Here is a 13,766-nt window from a genome sequence, read left to right as displayed (position 1 = left end):
CTGCCTAGGCAGAAGGAACACCTGCTGGTTTCCTAGCAACACATATGGGTCTCCCAGGGAATGGAGCAAGCAACATCTTTTCTTGGTCCCCAAAGGTGGGACTCAGTAGCTCAGTGGGAGAGCATCTGCTTAGAACTAGCTTGCAACTAGTTCACCTGGTTTGTCACACCTGGCTTAAGGCTTTCTTTGTACAGTAGGTCAGGCATGTGGAACCTGGTGCTCTTCAGAAGCTGATGGACAGTGGTTGAGGGTGATGGGAGCTGGAGTCCAACAACATCTGAAGGGCCACAAGCTCAACTTGGCTTGCTCTTTCTGCACATCTTCTCCACCACTCCTACATATTTTGAGATGATTGAACAGAATGGTCCAAGTTTGTAAATAATGTTAGAGTATTAGACAGCCATGCCCATGTTCTAGCTGGTTGGGCTATAAGGCTGAAAGAATACGTCAGTTAGTCTAGAGTTGTCTACCTAGTATTACCCGTTCTACTCAGAATGCATTAGGTAATCCACTCAAGGTCTTTTGGAATCTCTTGGGTTGTGGTCATGAACTGGTCTTGACTTGCCCAGAGAAAGATGTGGCTCATGGAAGTAGATTTTGTATACAGCCCTTTATGGGCAACCGAAACACAGAACAGGAATCCATTGAACGCTGGCACTCCCTCTCTGGCACTACCAGGGAGCATTTGCATGACTTCACGTCACAGAAGGAAGTAAAATGACATTTTCATGCAAGCCTGCCTAGTGAAACCGAGCTATCTTCCTGCCCATCTCCCCACAGATCATGCCCATCTTCCCACAACTCCTGTTGTAAAAAGGCTTAGGCCACACCCACGCCATACATTTAAAGCACCTAACTTCCCCAGAAGAATCCTGGGAACTGTAGTTTGTTAAGGCTGCTGGGGGTTGTAGCTCTGTGAGAGGCAAACTACAGTTCCCAGGATTCTTTGCGGCGAACCCATGTACTTTAAATGTATGGTGCAGACGTGAGCTTAGGGCTGGAGCTGGGCAGTGGGCAGGGATAGAAGAGGAGAGATGGGTTCTGGGATCTGTGGATCTGTGGATGTGAACTCCCTTTCAAGGTGGTGTAGGTTTTGCTCAGCCAGGGAGGGTGGGTGCAGGAGGCACTCTGGGTGATTTTATTTCTTAAGAGACTGATTGTTTCCTCTGTATGTTCTGTTGCTCATGTAACCAAAACGGTGCCACCTTGAGCACAGGTATTAGCAGGACAGGGAGAATGCCAAGGTTTGCAGAAGTACCAACCATCTTAAAGGTCAGGGGGCTGCTAAAACAGCCCAACAAGGATTGAATCTGCCCAGCTGACTGATTGTGGGAGGAATGGACTAAAAGCAAGGGGAGGAAGGAGAGGGAATGGAATGGAGTGTCCGGAATCCTGAACAGCAGCATTCCACGCCACAATTTTTTGTTGCAGATCCCATAGGAGGCAACCTTATAATGAGTCAGACTGTCGGCCCAAATAGCACAGTGCTATCTGTAGTGATGGCGCTGGCTCAGCAAAGTTTTCGGAAGCGAGTCTTTCCCCAGCCCTGCCTGCAGATGCCGGGGATTGAACCTGCGAACTTCCACATTCAAAGCAGATGCTCTACCACTGAGCCACGGTCCCAGGTCCAGTATCCTCCCCAACGAGTCTCCCTGAGCATTCAGAATGTCAGGCAGAAGGAACCCTGGTCTGAAGTTAGATCAGCCTCTCTGCCAGGGGCAGGGCACCTCGCCCGTGGAAAGCTCTCTCCCATAAAACATGCTGGGCCAGGTGCTTCACCTGGAAGGATGCCAAAAAGCCTTTAATTTTTTTAAAAATTTTTTGATCGGCCTGGCAGGGACGAGGTCAGTTCTCATGTTTATCTATGGTGTTCCCTGTGCTAGTTTAAACAGATTGGCTTTTCCTTGGCTTGCATTTTCAACTTATTGTCGTTTTCATTTGGGAACGTCCCACATTTTTATATTTCTGCAAGGCGAAAGGCCATTGGCTTGGGTAGGCGGTGTGTATATTTATGCAGTGCATGAACAAAGGACCCTTACGGTTCATTACTTCATTGCTTGCCTTTCGTTTCCTTCCAGGCCCGGAGCCCACTAATTAAGCGGCTGAGTGACATGTAATTAAGCAAGGACAAGCAAGGAAGGGTGATTTTTTCAAAGGACGGAACCTATTCAAAAGGTTGAAAGCACCATTTCCTGTTCATCAGGCTGAGGGGCCCAAGAGTTTTAATTTATCTGTCCTCACCCACACTCAGGGCACGGGGGCTATAATTAAAGTCTTGCCCGGGCTGGTTCTCAACTAATCCAGTCCATTGTAAGGCACTTGAATACATCCTTCCTTTGCGATGGGTAGCATTTGGCTTTTGGGATGCCGCCTGTAAATACTCAAAAGTCCCTTAAAAAATATCTTGTATGAGAAAAGCCATTTTTAATGGGTGTTTCAATAGTGCTGTGTGAGATTTTACAGGAGGAAGTTCTCTCTTGAATTCTCCAATCTGCTAATTTCAGCAGATTTCAAGTAGGGCTGAAAATTATTTTCACTTGTATCGAAGGCTATCCTACACAACATGGTGCTTTCTATATGCTGCTGATCGACTCCAGCTCCCATCATCCCTGAGTGCCATTCGCCATTCTGACTGGAGCTGATGGGAGTTGGAGCCCTGCAATGTCTGGAGGGCCAAAGGCCTCCCACACACCCAGTGGTGTATCATGGGAGGGGCCACAGGGGTGGTTGCCCCACCCAGGTGCAAAATTGCAAACGTTCAACATCCAGTGCTGCCTCAACACAGCGGCACGCTTCCATTGCTGGGCTCTGTTGAAAACGGTGTCTCCATGCAAACCAGGAAGTGACCTCTCCAGACAATGGAACAACTCTTCTTTTCTTACCTCTGTGGCTGCGATCTCCTGGGTGACACAGACACCGTTAGGCAGTTGAATGTGCATGCGTACTTCATCCATTTGCCTCCCTCCCATCCATTGCCTCTGCGTGGCCATGGGTGCTGGCAACCCACGCTAAGCCACTGCACACACCTGATCTAGGACAATCTTCTAGTTTTCAGCAGCTACTTCATATACAGTCAGGGGGATGAATAAACTCTCCGGAGCTGCATCCCCCCCCCCCTTTTATCGGCCATTGAGTTTGTTTGAAAACATAACTCTTGACAAGGCGCTTTCTTAGACAATTCCTAATAGCTGCTGGAGGGCATCTTTTGAAAAGCTGAGACACACTTTGCACTGGAATGTTCCATGGGGAAATCCAAAGATGTTCCTCTACTTGCACAAGAACTCCGTGCAAGTCCCACAATGTGGGACCAATAAATCTGCTACGAAATTTACATAGAAGAGCCTTGCAGGAATGACATGCCTATGATCCTCCAGATGTTTCTGGACTCCATGTCTCATCAGCCCTAGCATTGCCCAATGGTCAGGGATGATGGGAGTTGTAGTCCAACAACAGCTTGAGGGCTATAGGTTAACCCAGTGCTTCCCCCCTAAAAAAACATTTAGGGGTACTCTCATTTTCCTACTCATATTGAAATACTGCCCCTCAATGAGGCCAAACTTAGATTCACAAAATGTTTAGGGGTATGTGTACCATAGCTGCCAATCTCCCACTGAAAAATGCGGGATCAGCAGCGGCGCGGCACTGGAAGTCACTTCTACGCATGTCTGGACATGCGTAGAAGCAACGTCCGGTGCCGCTCTGCCCGATTTCCGGTGCCCAGGCTTGGGCAGAGCGGTACCCGAAATGGAGCCTCCCTGGCAGGTAAGAAATCCGGGGGATTTCCGGGATTTTTTTCTATTTAGTATAACAGTGGGAAACGGATAATGATGTGTACCCTTGAGTCCTCCCAGAAAAAAAGCACTGGGTTAACCAACCCTGTGCTAGTGTTTTGTTGGACAAAACTATTAGCTATTTTCCTGCTTGTGGTTCTTTGCATCCATCCCCTCATGGCTTTTAATGCAAACCCTATACTGTTGAATAGTTTGCATTGTGGTATTTCTCTAGACCAACCTGTTTAAAATACAGAATTGTGCAGCATTTAAGAGCCTTTGGGATTTGAAAGCCTGTTCTCCGATTGGTTAAACTTCAACTGCTATGAACAAAATAACTCCATGAGAGTTTTAATTTATTGGTATTGTGCTCTTTAAAGAAGTAGGAGCCGAGAGAAGAGGACAAACTATTTCCATTCATATTAAATAAAGTTAGAATTGGTTTGGGTGACAACATGTAGATGGCAAAAGGAGGAAAATAGATTCAAGGCTCCCAAAGTATATCAGTGAATGAAGAACAGGGTTCTTTTTCGTAGAAAGCTGGACCCCTGTGGGGTTTCTTTCCTGTGTGCAAGTGCTTCTTTTCTTCAAAGTGCTGACCTCAAGCTTGCCGTTTGATTTCACCAGTATGTGTGGCAACCACTTGTCCATCCACACTATCCTGAATGATTTTTGTTAGATGTTGGCTGGGAGATCCATATCCTGAAACAAATATGGGGATACAATATTATGCAAGAAGCAACACATGCTCTATTATATAGATAAAGATGTTTGGGACTGAGGGACTACCTCAGTACTGTCCTATAAATATGACATTGGTGCACAGGCTTACTAGAAAAATATGAGAACAGGGTGTAGAGTCATAGAATTGTAGAACTGGAGATATACCTAGGGTCATCTAATTCAACCTCCTGCAATACAGGAATCACAGCTCAAGAATCCCTGACACCCACCCTCAAATGAAGGACAGCCCCACACCTTCTGAGGGAGTCCATTCCATTCTCAAACAGCTCTTACCATCAGAAGCTGCCTTCTAATGTTTAGTCAGAATCTCCTTTCTTGCAATGTGAATCCACTGATTCAGGTCCCAGCTTGCTCTATCTTCCATGCGGCAGCCCTTCTGATATTGAACGTAGGGCCGAGGAACCTCAAGCCCAGGGACAGAATGCGGCCCTCTGTGCCATTTTATCTGGTCCTCAGAAGTCTCCCCAGGCCATGCCTTTCAATGGCTCTGCTTTTCACCCCCCAGTGTTTTGGCCTGACTGGAAATGTGTCCTTGAACTGTGGTAATGCCTCAGTAGAGGCCAGAGAAGGGCCAATCAATGTGCATAGAAACTAGCCTACCATATGAAGGCAACATTTGGTTTGCCCACTTTTGCCTCTGGCATGTGGCCCCTGGAAGGCTGTCCAGCAGGGAATGTGGCCCTTGGGATGTAAAATTTCCCTTAACTAGAGGTAACCATGACATTTGCCTCATAAACATTTTGGCAGTGACCAAGCCAAGACATATGCAGAGCAGAAGGCTGAATTCTGAGGAAATTATTCTTTCTTCACACTGTTGCTGTTGCGATCCCACTCTCTAGTTTTGTGAAAATCTTTGCTCCTCATGAAGGTGGTGTTTCTGTTTCTGCCTCTTTCGTGGAGTGTGGGCGAACTTTGTAAACCTCTTGTGGGGCGTGGGGTTCTGCTTATCATATTAAATGTAAGAGATGGCTGGGGTGGGGGGTGGGGTGGGAATATATCTCCCTCCACTTCACCCGTTTTACATCCCCACAGCGGAATGTCTGTTCACAAGGGACATTATTATTATTATTATTATTATTATTATTATTATTATTATTATTATTTTATCTGTCTGTCTGACTGGGTTGGCCACCAACAAAATATAAAAACACCAAACATTAAAAAAACTTCCCTATACAGGGCTGTCTTCAGATGTCTTCTAAAAGTCATAGAGTTGTTTATCTGTTTGACATCTGATGGTCCACAAGAAGCCTTTTGTGAATGCAGCTCCTGTGAGCTGGAGCATCCACACACCTAGCTCATATTCACAGCCAGATGTTGCTCACCTCTGGATCCAGCAAGGATTTGGAACCCTTTTGACCCTCATAAGGAATCATTCAGTGGCTGCATGCCAGATGTAGGTGGAGCAATGGATGTGACCCTTAACTTTGTACAGGACACAACTTCCCAACCATGCGCACCCCTCATCCCCCACCCTTCATTTAGAGGACAAGCACAACACCCATGTTTTTGAGATAGAAATTCTCCGCAGAATCCCACCCAGATGCAAACATAAACAAAACACATAAAGAATATTGGGAGCTTTCCAACAAATATCAAGACTTTTACCTTTAGAGCTTGAAGTGGAGCCCGTCATTCTGCGAAATGACAAAAAAGGCAGCATAAATTAATATGCACAATGCAAATTCTCATACAACTCTATTTCTGTTTCTTAATTAGTGTCAGGGGGTGGGCGCTGTACAAAGCCAGGTGTCCCCCTCTCCTTCCTGTGTCTGGGACTCTTAAGCTATCGTTTTGTTAGACTTTCACAATAAAATCCAGTTTCTGGAAAAGTTCTGATTGTGTCTCTGTTGTTTCCCCAAGTTCCTTACAAGGGCACTCCGCTACCTGGAACAAGAGATTCAAAGTGACTCATGCTGTGCTTATTTGCCTTTGGAAAATATGCTAGTCTCTGAGCCAGCTCTACCATACAGACACCAGCCCGTCTTCCAGAAGAATAGGGCCAGGGGGGAAAGTTCCCCTTGCACATTTTAGCTTAAATCTCCCATCATAGGGATGCCACGGATAACACTGGCCTCTGTCCCTCTTTCCTTCCCTCTCTTCCTCTGATGCCCCCTCGCACCTCTGCTTCCCAAAGGCTTGCACAGCTGTATGTTGCAGCAGCCCTGCTACAAGCTCCGCAGGCGAATGGTGCCCCTGGGGCTAGCCATGGGGTGCTGGTTGCTGGGAGCAGAGGCAGCTCGGAGACCAGGGATGGCTGCGGTGGCTGCCCAGAGGACTCCCATGGAGAGAGGAGGCTGAGGAACATTCCACAAGGGAGGGTTCGAAAAGGGGTGAGAAGCTACCAGCTTTGCAGGCAAGGAATGACATAACTGGGCTCCTGAACTCCACAGGGGTGTCACAAAAAGAATGTAGTTGGTCAAGGGGGCTGTGGACTCAAAAAGGTTGAACACCTCTGGCCTAGTGTATCTGTAACTTTTGAGTAGGGAGTTGCAAATATGCTACCTTCTATCATGCATAGAGAGAGTTGCACATCTTAAGACATAATGTCCAGTGCCTTGGGAATACCTGCCATCTAAAAGCAGCCCTAAGTGCCACATGAATGTATTTTTTCCCCCAGGCATGTACCTCAGTTTCCATGCCGTGCCCTTTGTCTGCATAAAAACATACCAATTCTATGTAGATACCAGCCATAGATTTCTCCTTTCCCTTGCCTGTCTCAATATTAACTTTCCCTCACCCATCAGTCTTTCCATCCAGAAGCTCGCGGTAAGTCGCAATCTCCTTCTCCAGGCGGGTTTTGATTCCAAGGAGGACCTTGTATTGGTTATTTTGAGACCTGAGGTCGTTGCGAATCTGGCTGAGCTCCTCTTCACATCTGGAGATGACGTGTTGGATGCTCTGAAGCTGGAAGGCGTAGCGAGACTTGGTTTCATCCAAGGTGTTTTCGACGGCGAATTTCTGAAAAAGAGAAAAGGGTGGCGGGTGGGGGAATCCAATGATATCATCTTCTGCAAAATATTTGTGGTGATTTAATGAGAAACTACAGTTATTTATTTAAGGATTTGTAAATGCATAGCTGCCAAGTTATCCCTTTTTTTAAGGGAAATTCCCTTATGCTGAATAGGCTTCCTCGTGAGAAAAGGGAAAACTTGGCAGCTATGCCTGACTTGGGCCCATAGCTGTCAACTTCTCCCCTTTTTAAGGGAAATTCCTTTATGCTGAATAGGCTTCCTCGCGAGAAAAGGGAAAACTTGGCAGCTATGGTAAATGATGGGCTCAGCCTAGCAGCAATTGCAGGATCCACATCTTTAGCATAGTCATATTAGATGGCTGTCAGGTTGAGCAATAATTACATTATCCATCATCTGTTGTCTTCTTTCTGTCCCCACTTCCCTACTGCCTAACTAAATTAAGAATAAAAAATCCTTCCAGTAGCACCTTCGAGCCCAACTAAGTTTGTCATTGGTATGAGCTTTCATGTGCATGCACGCTTCTTCAGATACATGCACACGAAATCTCATACCAATGACAAACTTAGTTGGGCTCTAAGGTGCTACTGGAAGGAATTTCTTTTTATTTATTTTTGACTACGTCAGACCAACATGGCTACCTAAAGGTAAAGGGACCCCTGACCATTAGGTCCAGTCGTGACCGACTCTGTGGTTGTAGCACTCATCTCGCGTTATTGGCCGAGGGAGCCGGCATACAGCTTCCAGGTCATGTGGCCAGCATGACAAAGCCGCTTCTGGCGAACCAGAGCAGTGCACGGAAATGCCGTTTACCTTCCCGCCGGAGCAGTACCTATTTATCTACTTGCACTTTGATGTGCTTTTGAACTGCTAGGTTGGCAAGAGCTGGGACCGAGCAATGGGAGCTCACCCTGCCGCAGGGATTCGAACCACCGACCTTCTGATCGGCAAGCCCTAGGCTCTGTGGTACACGGCTACCTACCTGTAACTAAATTAAGAATGTAATTTGTTTAAGGCGGGAGCCTGTCCTTTACATACTTTCATGTACGTCAGTAGTGCCATGGCTTAATTACTCTCTGTTTGTACCAAATGTTGTTCCTTGTGTGGGGAATATTTATTTCTTTGTTTGTTTATTGCATTTATAGCCCACCTTTCCCCATCCCAGGAACTCAACTGTGGCATACATGGTTTTCCTCCTCATGTAATCTTCACAATAACGTTGGCCCTCTAACTAGAACTTTGTTCTTGAGGACTGCTGGAATGTAGAACCCAGGAAGCTGCCTTATACTGACCTACCTACCACAATATTTCCTAAACTGACAGGCAGCAGCTCTCCAGCATTCCAGGCAAAGGTCTCTTCTAGCCTGACATGGAGATGTCAGGAACCGAACCTGGGACCTTCTGGCAGCAAAGCAGTTGCTCTGCCACTGAGCTATAGACTGCTCACTGCGACGACCATCGGCTCTGAGGTTGCATGTCCCCGTGAGCCATGTCTGTTACATCCTCCTCCTCTATCTTTGGCTAAGTTACCTTGTTCAGTTGCATCTGCAGGTCAATTTCCAGGTTCTGCAGAGTGCGGTTCAGGTCGGCGATCTCCTTCCGGTTGCTCTGTAGTTCTTCCTGGCTGGGCGCATCTTCCATAGACTCACTGGCGACCTGTGGAACAAAAACAGTAGCAACACATATATTCTTTGTGCTTTTGGAGATTCCACTACTCTTGCACAGAAAGGGCCTATCTACAAGAACATGTATGTTTCATTGTCCGACGCTGACAAATTGTGGGAGGAAAGTATTAAGATGTATAAATACTACTTTTTTGGGGTGGGGTGGGGTGGGGGTTGGAATTAGAATTGTCAGACGATAATATTATCCTAAACCATATACCAACATTATGTGGTTTGACAGCGAGTCAGTGCAAATGGATTCTTTGCGTCCTTACTTCTGCTAAAAGTCTGATATTGATACGTTGGAAAAACAACAACGAAACAAAAACAATTTATTTTTTATACCCCGCCCATCTGGCTGGGTTTCCCCAGCCACTGTGGGCAGCTTCCAACAGGAAATTAAAATACAATAATCTATTAAACATTAAAAGCCTCCCTAAACAGGGTTGCCTACCACGGCCGCCTTTGAATGAGGGATAGAAGGAAGATATGACTACTCTTGCAACATACAAACTGATTGCTTTTATAGGTAGATTGTGCGTGGAAAAATATAATATTTGGAATGCATTTAGAAAAAGCACAACGACTTGTTAATAAGTTTATACTTGTTAGAATAATTGTACTGTTTAGATACCTATATATTGTATTGTACCACAGTTTCAAGTACTTTTCTCTATTTTTGTTTTGTTTTGTGTTCAGTTTTCTCCACTTTTCTCCACTTCATTTCTCTACTGAAAATGTTCAATGTTTGTGCTGTTGCCATGAACAGACTCGCCTGAGCCTGCTTGGAGCAGCACACCCTTCTTATAGGATCCTGTGAGCACTCACTGAGAATCCTTCCTCTGACCTGCCTGCATCAGGGGTGGGGAACCTCGGCCCTAGGGGCCAAATACAGCCCTGTTTCTGGCCCTCGGGACCCTCCCTCGAGGGGTCAGCTCTCACTGTCCCAGCTTTGCAGCCTACTTTGCAGGGCAAAGTGTTTCGCCCTGGCTGACATGTGTCCTTCAACTCTAATAATGGTTCTTGCTTGCTGGGATGGAAGGGTTTGTGAGCGGGTGTAGAAACTCACCTGCTGGACAAAGGTAAAATGGAGATTTGTTGCTCCACCCACTTTCACACCTGCCACCGCCCATAATAATAATAATAATAATAATAATAATAATAATAATAATATTTATACCCCACCCTCCCCAGTGAAAGCTGGGCTCAGGGCGGCTGACATCAATAAAATTACAATAAAACATAAAAGAAAGAAAAACAATTGATTAAAATGAAGATTAAAATAGATTTATTTTATTTTTTTAAAAAATGCGGCCTCATTTTAAAGTGGCCCAAATCAAAACCGTAAGGGAGGAAAAACATAGGGGTCAGACTGAGTCCAGCCCAAAGGCCAGGCGGAACAGCTCCGTCTTGCAGGCCCTGGGGAAAGATGTCAAATCCTGCAGGGCGCTAGTCTCCTGTGAGAGAGCGTTCCACCAAGTCGTGGCCAATACTGAAGGGATCAGATCCTGCCCCAGGGTTTCACCACCTTTCCCCTGGAAGACTGCTGTGTGACCTCCCCCATCCCAGGAAACGCTCTGGTTTTTTTTCCAGAATAACTCTTCTGGAGATGGCATCAATTAGGCACAGAGGCTGGCATGTCCTCACTTGCCAACATGTGCCCAGGTAGGGAGGAAATCAGCTGTGCGGCTGGTCCTTTGAGGCTTGGGTGCAAGCAAAACCGTTCATGCAGCAGTGAACGGCGTTACTTCATATCGGGAGGTGGCGTTTCTTAACTATTCACAACTAAGCAAGCACTTTGCCTGCCTGGAAGTTAGCTTATTCATAATCCCAGGGACAATGGGTATGGAAGAACTCCCTGGGGCACTGTCAATTCCTGGAATAGGATTATGCCAGTATGCCCTCGTAGCACCCTGAAGCCAGTTCCTAATTCATGGGTGACGAATGTATCAAACTGTAGCCCTAGTATCCCCAAAGGTGTGCCAACCCATCAGGCCATGCCATGGCACCGGCTGGGCTATTGCCACTTATGTAACTCTGTGGTGCGATGCCTCTATAGTGGTACCTCGGTTTACAAACACAATTGGTTCTGGAAGTCTGTAATTAACCTGAAGCGTACTTAACCTGAAGCGAACTTTCACACTGAAAGTAATGGAAAGTGGATTAATCCGTTCCAGACGGTCCACGGAGAACTTGAACTGAAAATACTCAAACCGAGGCATACTTAAACCGAGGTATGACTGTATAGCTCTAGCCATGAAGAAGGCTGATTGCCGAAGAATTGATGCTTTTGAATTATGGTGCTGGAGGAGACTCTTGAGAGTCCCATGGACTGCAAGAAGATCAAACCTATCCATTCTTAAGGAAATCAGCCCTGAGTGCTCACTGGAAGGACAGATTGTGAAGCTGAGGCTCCAATACTTTGGCCACCTCATGAGAAGAGAAGACTCCCTGGAAAAGACCCTGATGTTGGGAAAGATTGAGGGCACTAGGAGAAGGGGACGACAGAGGACGAGATGGTTGGACAGTGTTCTCGAAGCTATGAACATGAGTTTGACCAAACTGCGGGAGGCAGTGCAAGACAGGAGTGCCTGGCATGCTATGGTCCATGGGGTCACGAAGAGTCGGACACGACTAAACGACTAAACAACAACAACAACAACAACAACAACAACAAATGACTGTATAGACTTGCATATGCGGAAGGAAGCTGTCCCACTCCAAGAACGGCTGATGGCGGGAATTTCACCCTTTCCTAGGGCTCTGTTGTTCAAACAGAGCTTCCCCGGCCATTTTTACCGGTGCAGCCACCCCTCCCATTCAAGTCAGTGCAGAAATTGTTCCACTGCTGAGTTACAGAATCATAAAACTGTTGAGTTGGGAGAGACCCAAGGGTCATCTGGTGAATTTTGGGGAGGGGTGTGTGTGTGTTGTCTCTCTTTGTGCTTTTTTGTCTCTCTCTGTGTGTTGTTTTCTTGTTCTCTCTGTACATTTTCCCTTGATGTCAAGAAAATATAGACGCACAAAAGACACATATGTGTACAGAAAAGGACATTGAATGCCCCCCTTACATCTCAACCATTTTGTGGTCATGCCTAGCTCACAACACTTAAAAACACACATATTGGTCCAGGAACCTGTGTAGTTCAACAGGGCTTTCTCCATCTCCCTCATGTCAAAGATTACCTGCTGCTGGAACCAGGCATCAAGGCTTTGGCGGTTCTTTTCAATAATGGCTTCATAATCCGCTCTTATCCCTGCCAGAATCCTGGCCAGATCTTCTTGTGGAGCAGAATTCACCTTCACATTCACTTTGAAGTCCTTGGAAGCGCCGTGTGCTTGCATGTCCTGCACATGAAGGGTTAAAGATGGAAGTCAATGTAAAGGACATCATCAGAAGCAAGAGGAGCCAATTGGATGGCTACATTCCAATCTGTCCTCCCTCTTCTCTTTGGGTGAGAGGCGAGCCTTATTTTAAGGATGATGTCCTCCCCGCTTGCTGTTTGCAAATCTCATATCTGAACTTTGTCTCTCTTCCAAGCAGTTCCACCTTCTCTGAAAGTCTCTAAAGCAGGCATAGGCAACCTTGGCTCTCCAGATGTTTTGGAACTACAACTCCCATGATCCCTAGCTAACAGGACCAGTGGTCAGGGATCATGAGAGCTGTAGTTCCAAAACATCTGGAGAGCCAAGGTTGCCTATGCCTGCTCTAAAGAATGTGATTGCTGAATAAAATAGGGCACTCTCCTGCTGCATGAGACCAAAGCCTAATCAGATCCCATTTCTTACAGTGGCTAACCTGATGCCTTGAGGAAGCCCACCAGCAGTGCATGAAGGCAACAGCCCTTTCTTGTTGCTCTCCCTTTGGAGACAGCAACTGCTACAGACATGCCTCCAGTTCATTGAAATGAATACATGTCAGCCCTGAGCAGGCCTACCTGCTGCAAACTTGGGAAATTACAAGGTGATGAAATGAGATGCTGCCAGTTGCAAATCAGGTTCTTGTGACAAAAATGCAAAACAAGAAAGGGAAGCCCCTTGGATTAGCAGAAGTTGTCAAAGCAACTGGCAAGGAGAAAACACTATATGTGGTCTGCTGGAGTTGGAAAGAGCAAAACAAGGCGACGTGGACAGAATATAAGGCCAACAGAAATGGAATTGGCCCAAGCATGCCTTTCAAAGAGTCTGGCGTTATCGCACCCAAACACAGAGAATCATAAAATTGTAGAGTTGGATGGGACCGCTAGTACCATCTTGTCCAACCCCCTGCATTACAGGAATCCTCTGGCCAATGGAACCCACAATCCTGAGATGAGTCTCATGCTCATTGGGGCCTCCCTGGGTCTCTTGGAGGGTTTTAGAGGAAGAGAGAGGGATAGAACAGGCATCCCCAAACTTTGGCCCTCCAGATGTTTTGGACTACAATTCCCATCTTCCCCAACCACTGGTCCTGTTAGCTAGGGATCATGGGAGTTGTAGGCCAAAACATCTGGAGGGCCGCAGTTTGGGGATGCCTGGGATAGAATCATAGAATCATAGAATAGAATAGAATTCTATGATTCTATCCCTCTCTCTCCCTCTAAAACCCTCTAAGACACCCAGGGAGGCCCCAATGA

The 13,766-nt window shown here is 46.4% G+C and overlaps 1 protein-coding gene across 3 annotated transcripts in view; it reads right to left on the bottom strand.

The window, feature by feature from the left end:
• Positions 1-3,915: 3,915 nt before the first annotated feature.
• LOC118095726 (keratin, type I cytoskeletal 23) overlaps positions 3,916-13,766 on the bottom strand; it is a 41,583-nt gene continuing 31,732 nt past the window's right edge. For all 3 annotated transcript variants that reach the window (XM_060281481.1, XM_060281480.1, XM_060281482.1), the window contains 5 exons: positions 12,337-12,498; positions 9,017-9,142; positions 7,255-7,475; positions 6,123-6,151; positions 3,916-4,472 (listed from right to left, as the gene is read on the bottom strand). In XM_060281481.1, coding sequence (XP_060137464.1) covers positions 4,372-4,472; positions 6,123-6,151; positions 7,255-7,475; positions 9,017-9,142; positions 12,337-12,498 — 639 coding nt within the window. In that variant the 3' untranslated portion in view covers positions 3,916-4,371. The remainder of the gene's footprint in view (positions 4,473-6,122; positions 6,152-7,254; positions 7,476-9,016; positions 9,143-12,336; positions 12,499-13,766) is intronic.

Source organism: Zootoca vivipara, chromosome 13 (assembly GCF_963506605.1).
Source record: "Zootoca vivipara chromosome 13, rZooViv1.1, whole genome shotgun sequence".
In the NCBI taxonomy this organism is placed as follows: domain Eukaryota; kingdom Metazoa; phylum Chordata; class Lepidosauria; order Squamata; family Lacertidae; genus Zootoca; species Zootoca vivipara.
The sequence above is the reverse complement of the archived record's forward strand: the minus strand, read 5'-3'. Positions and strand labels throughout refer to the sequence as shown.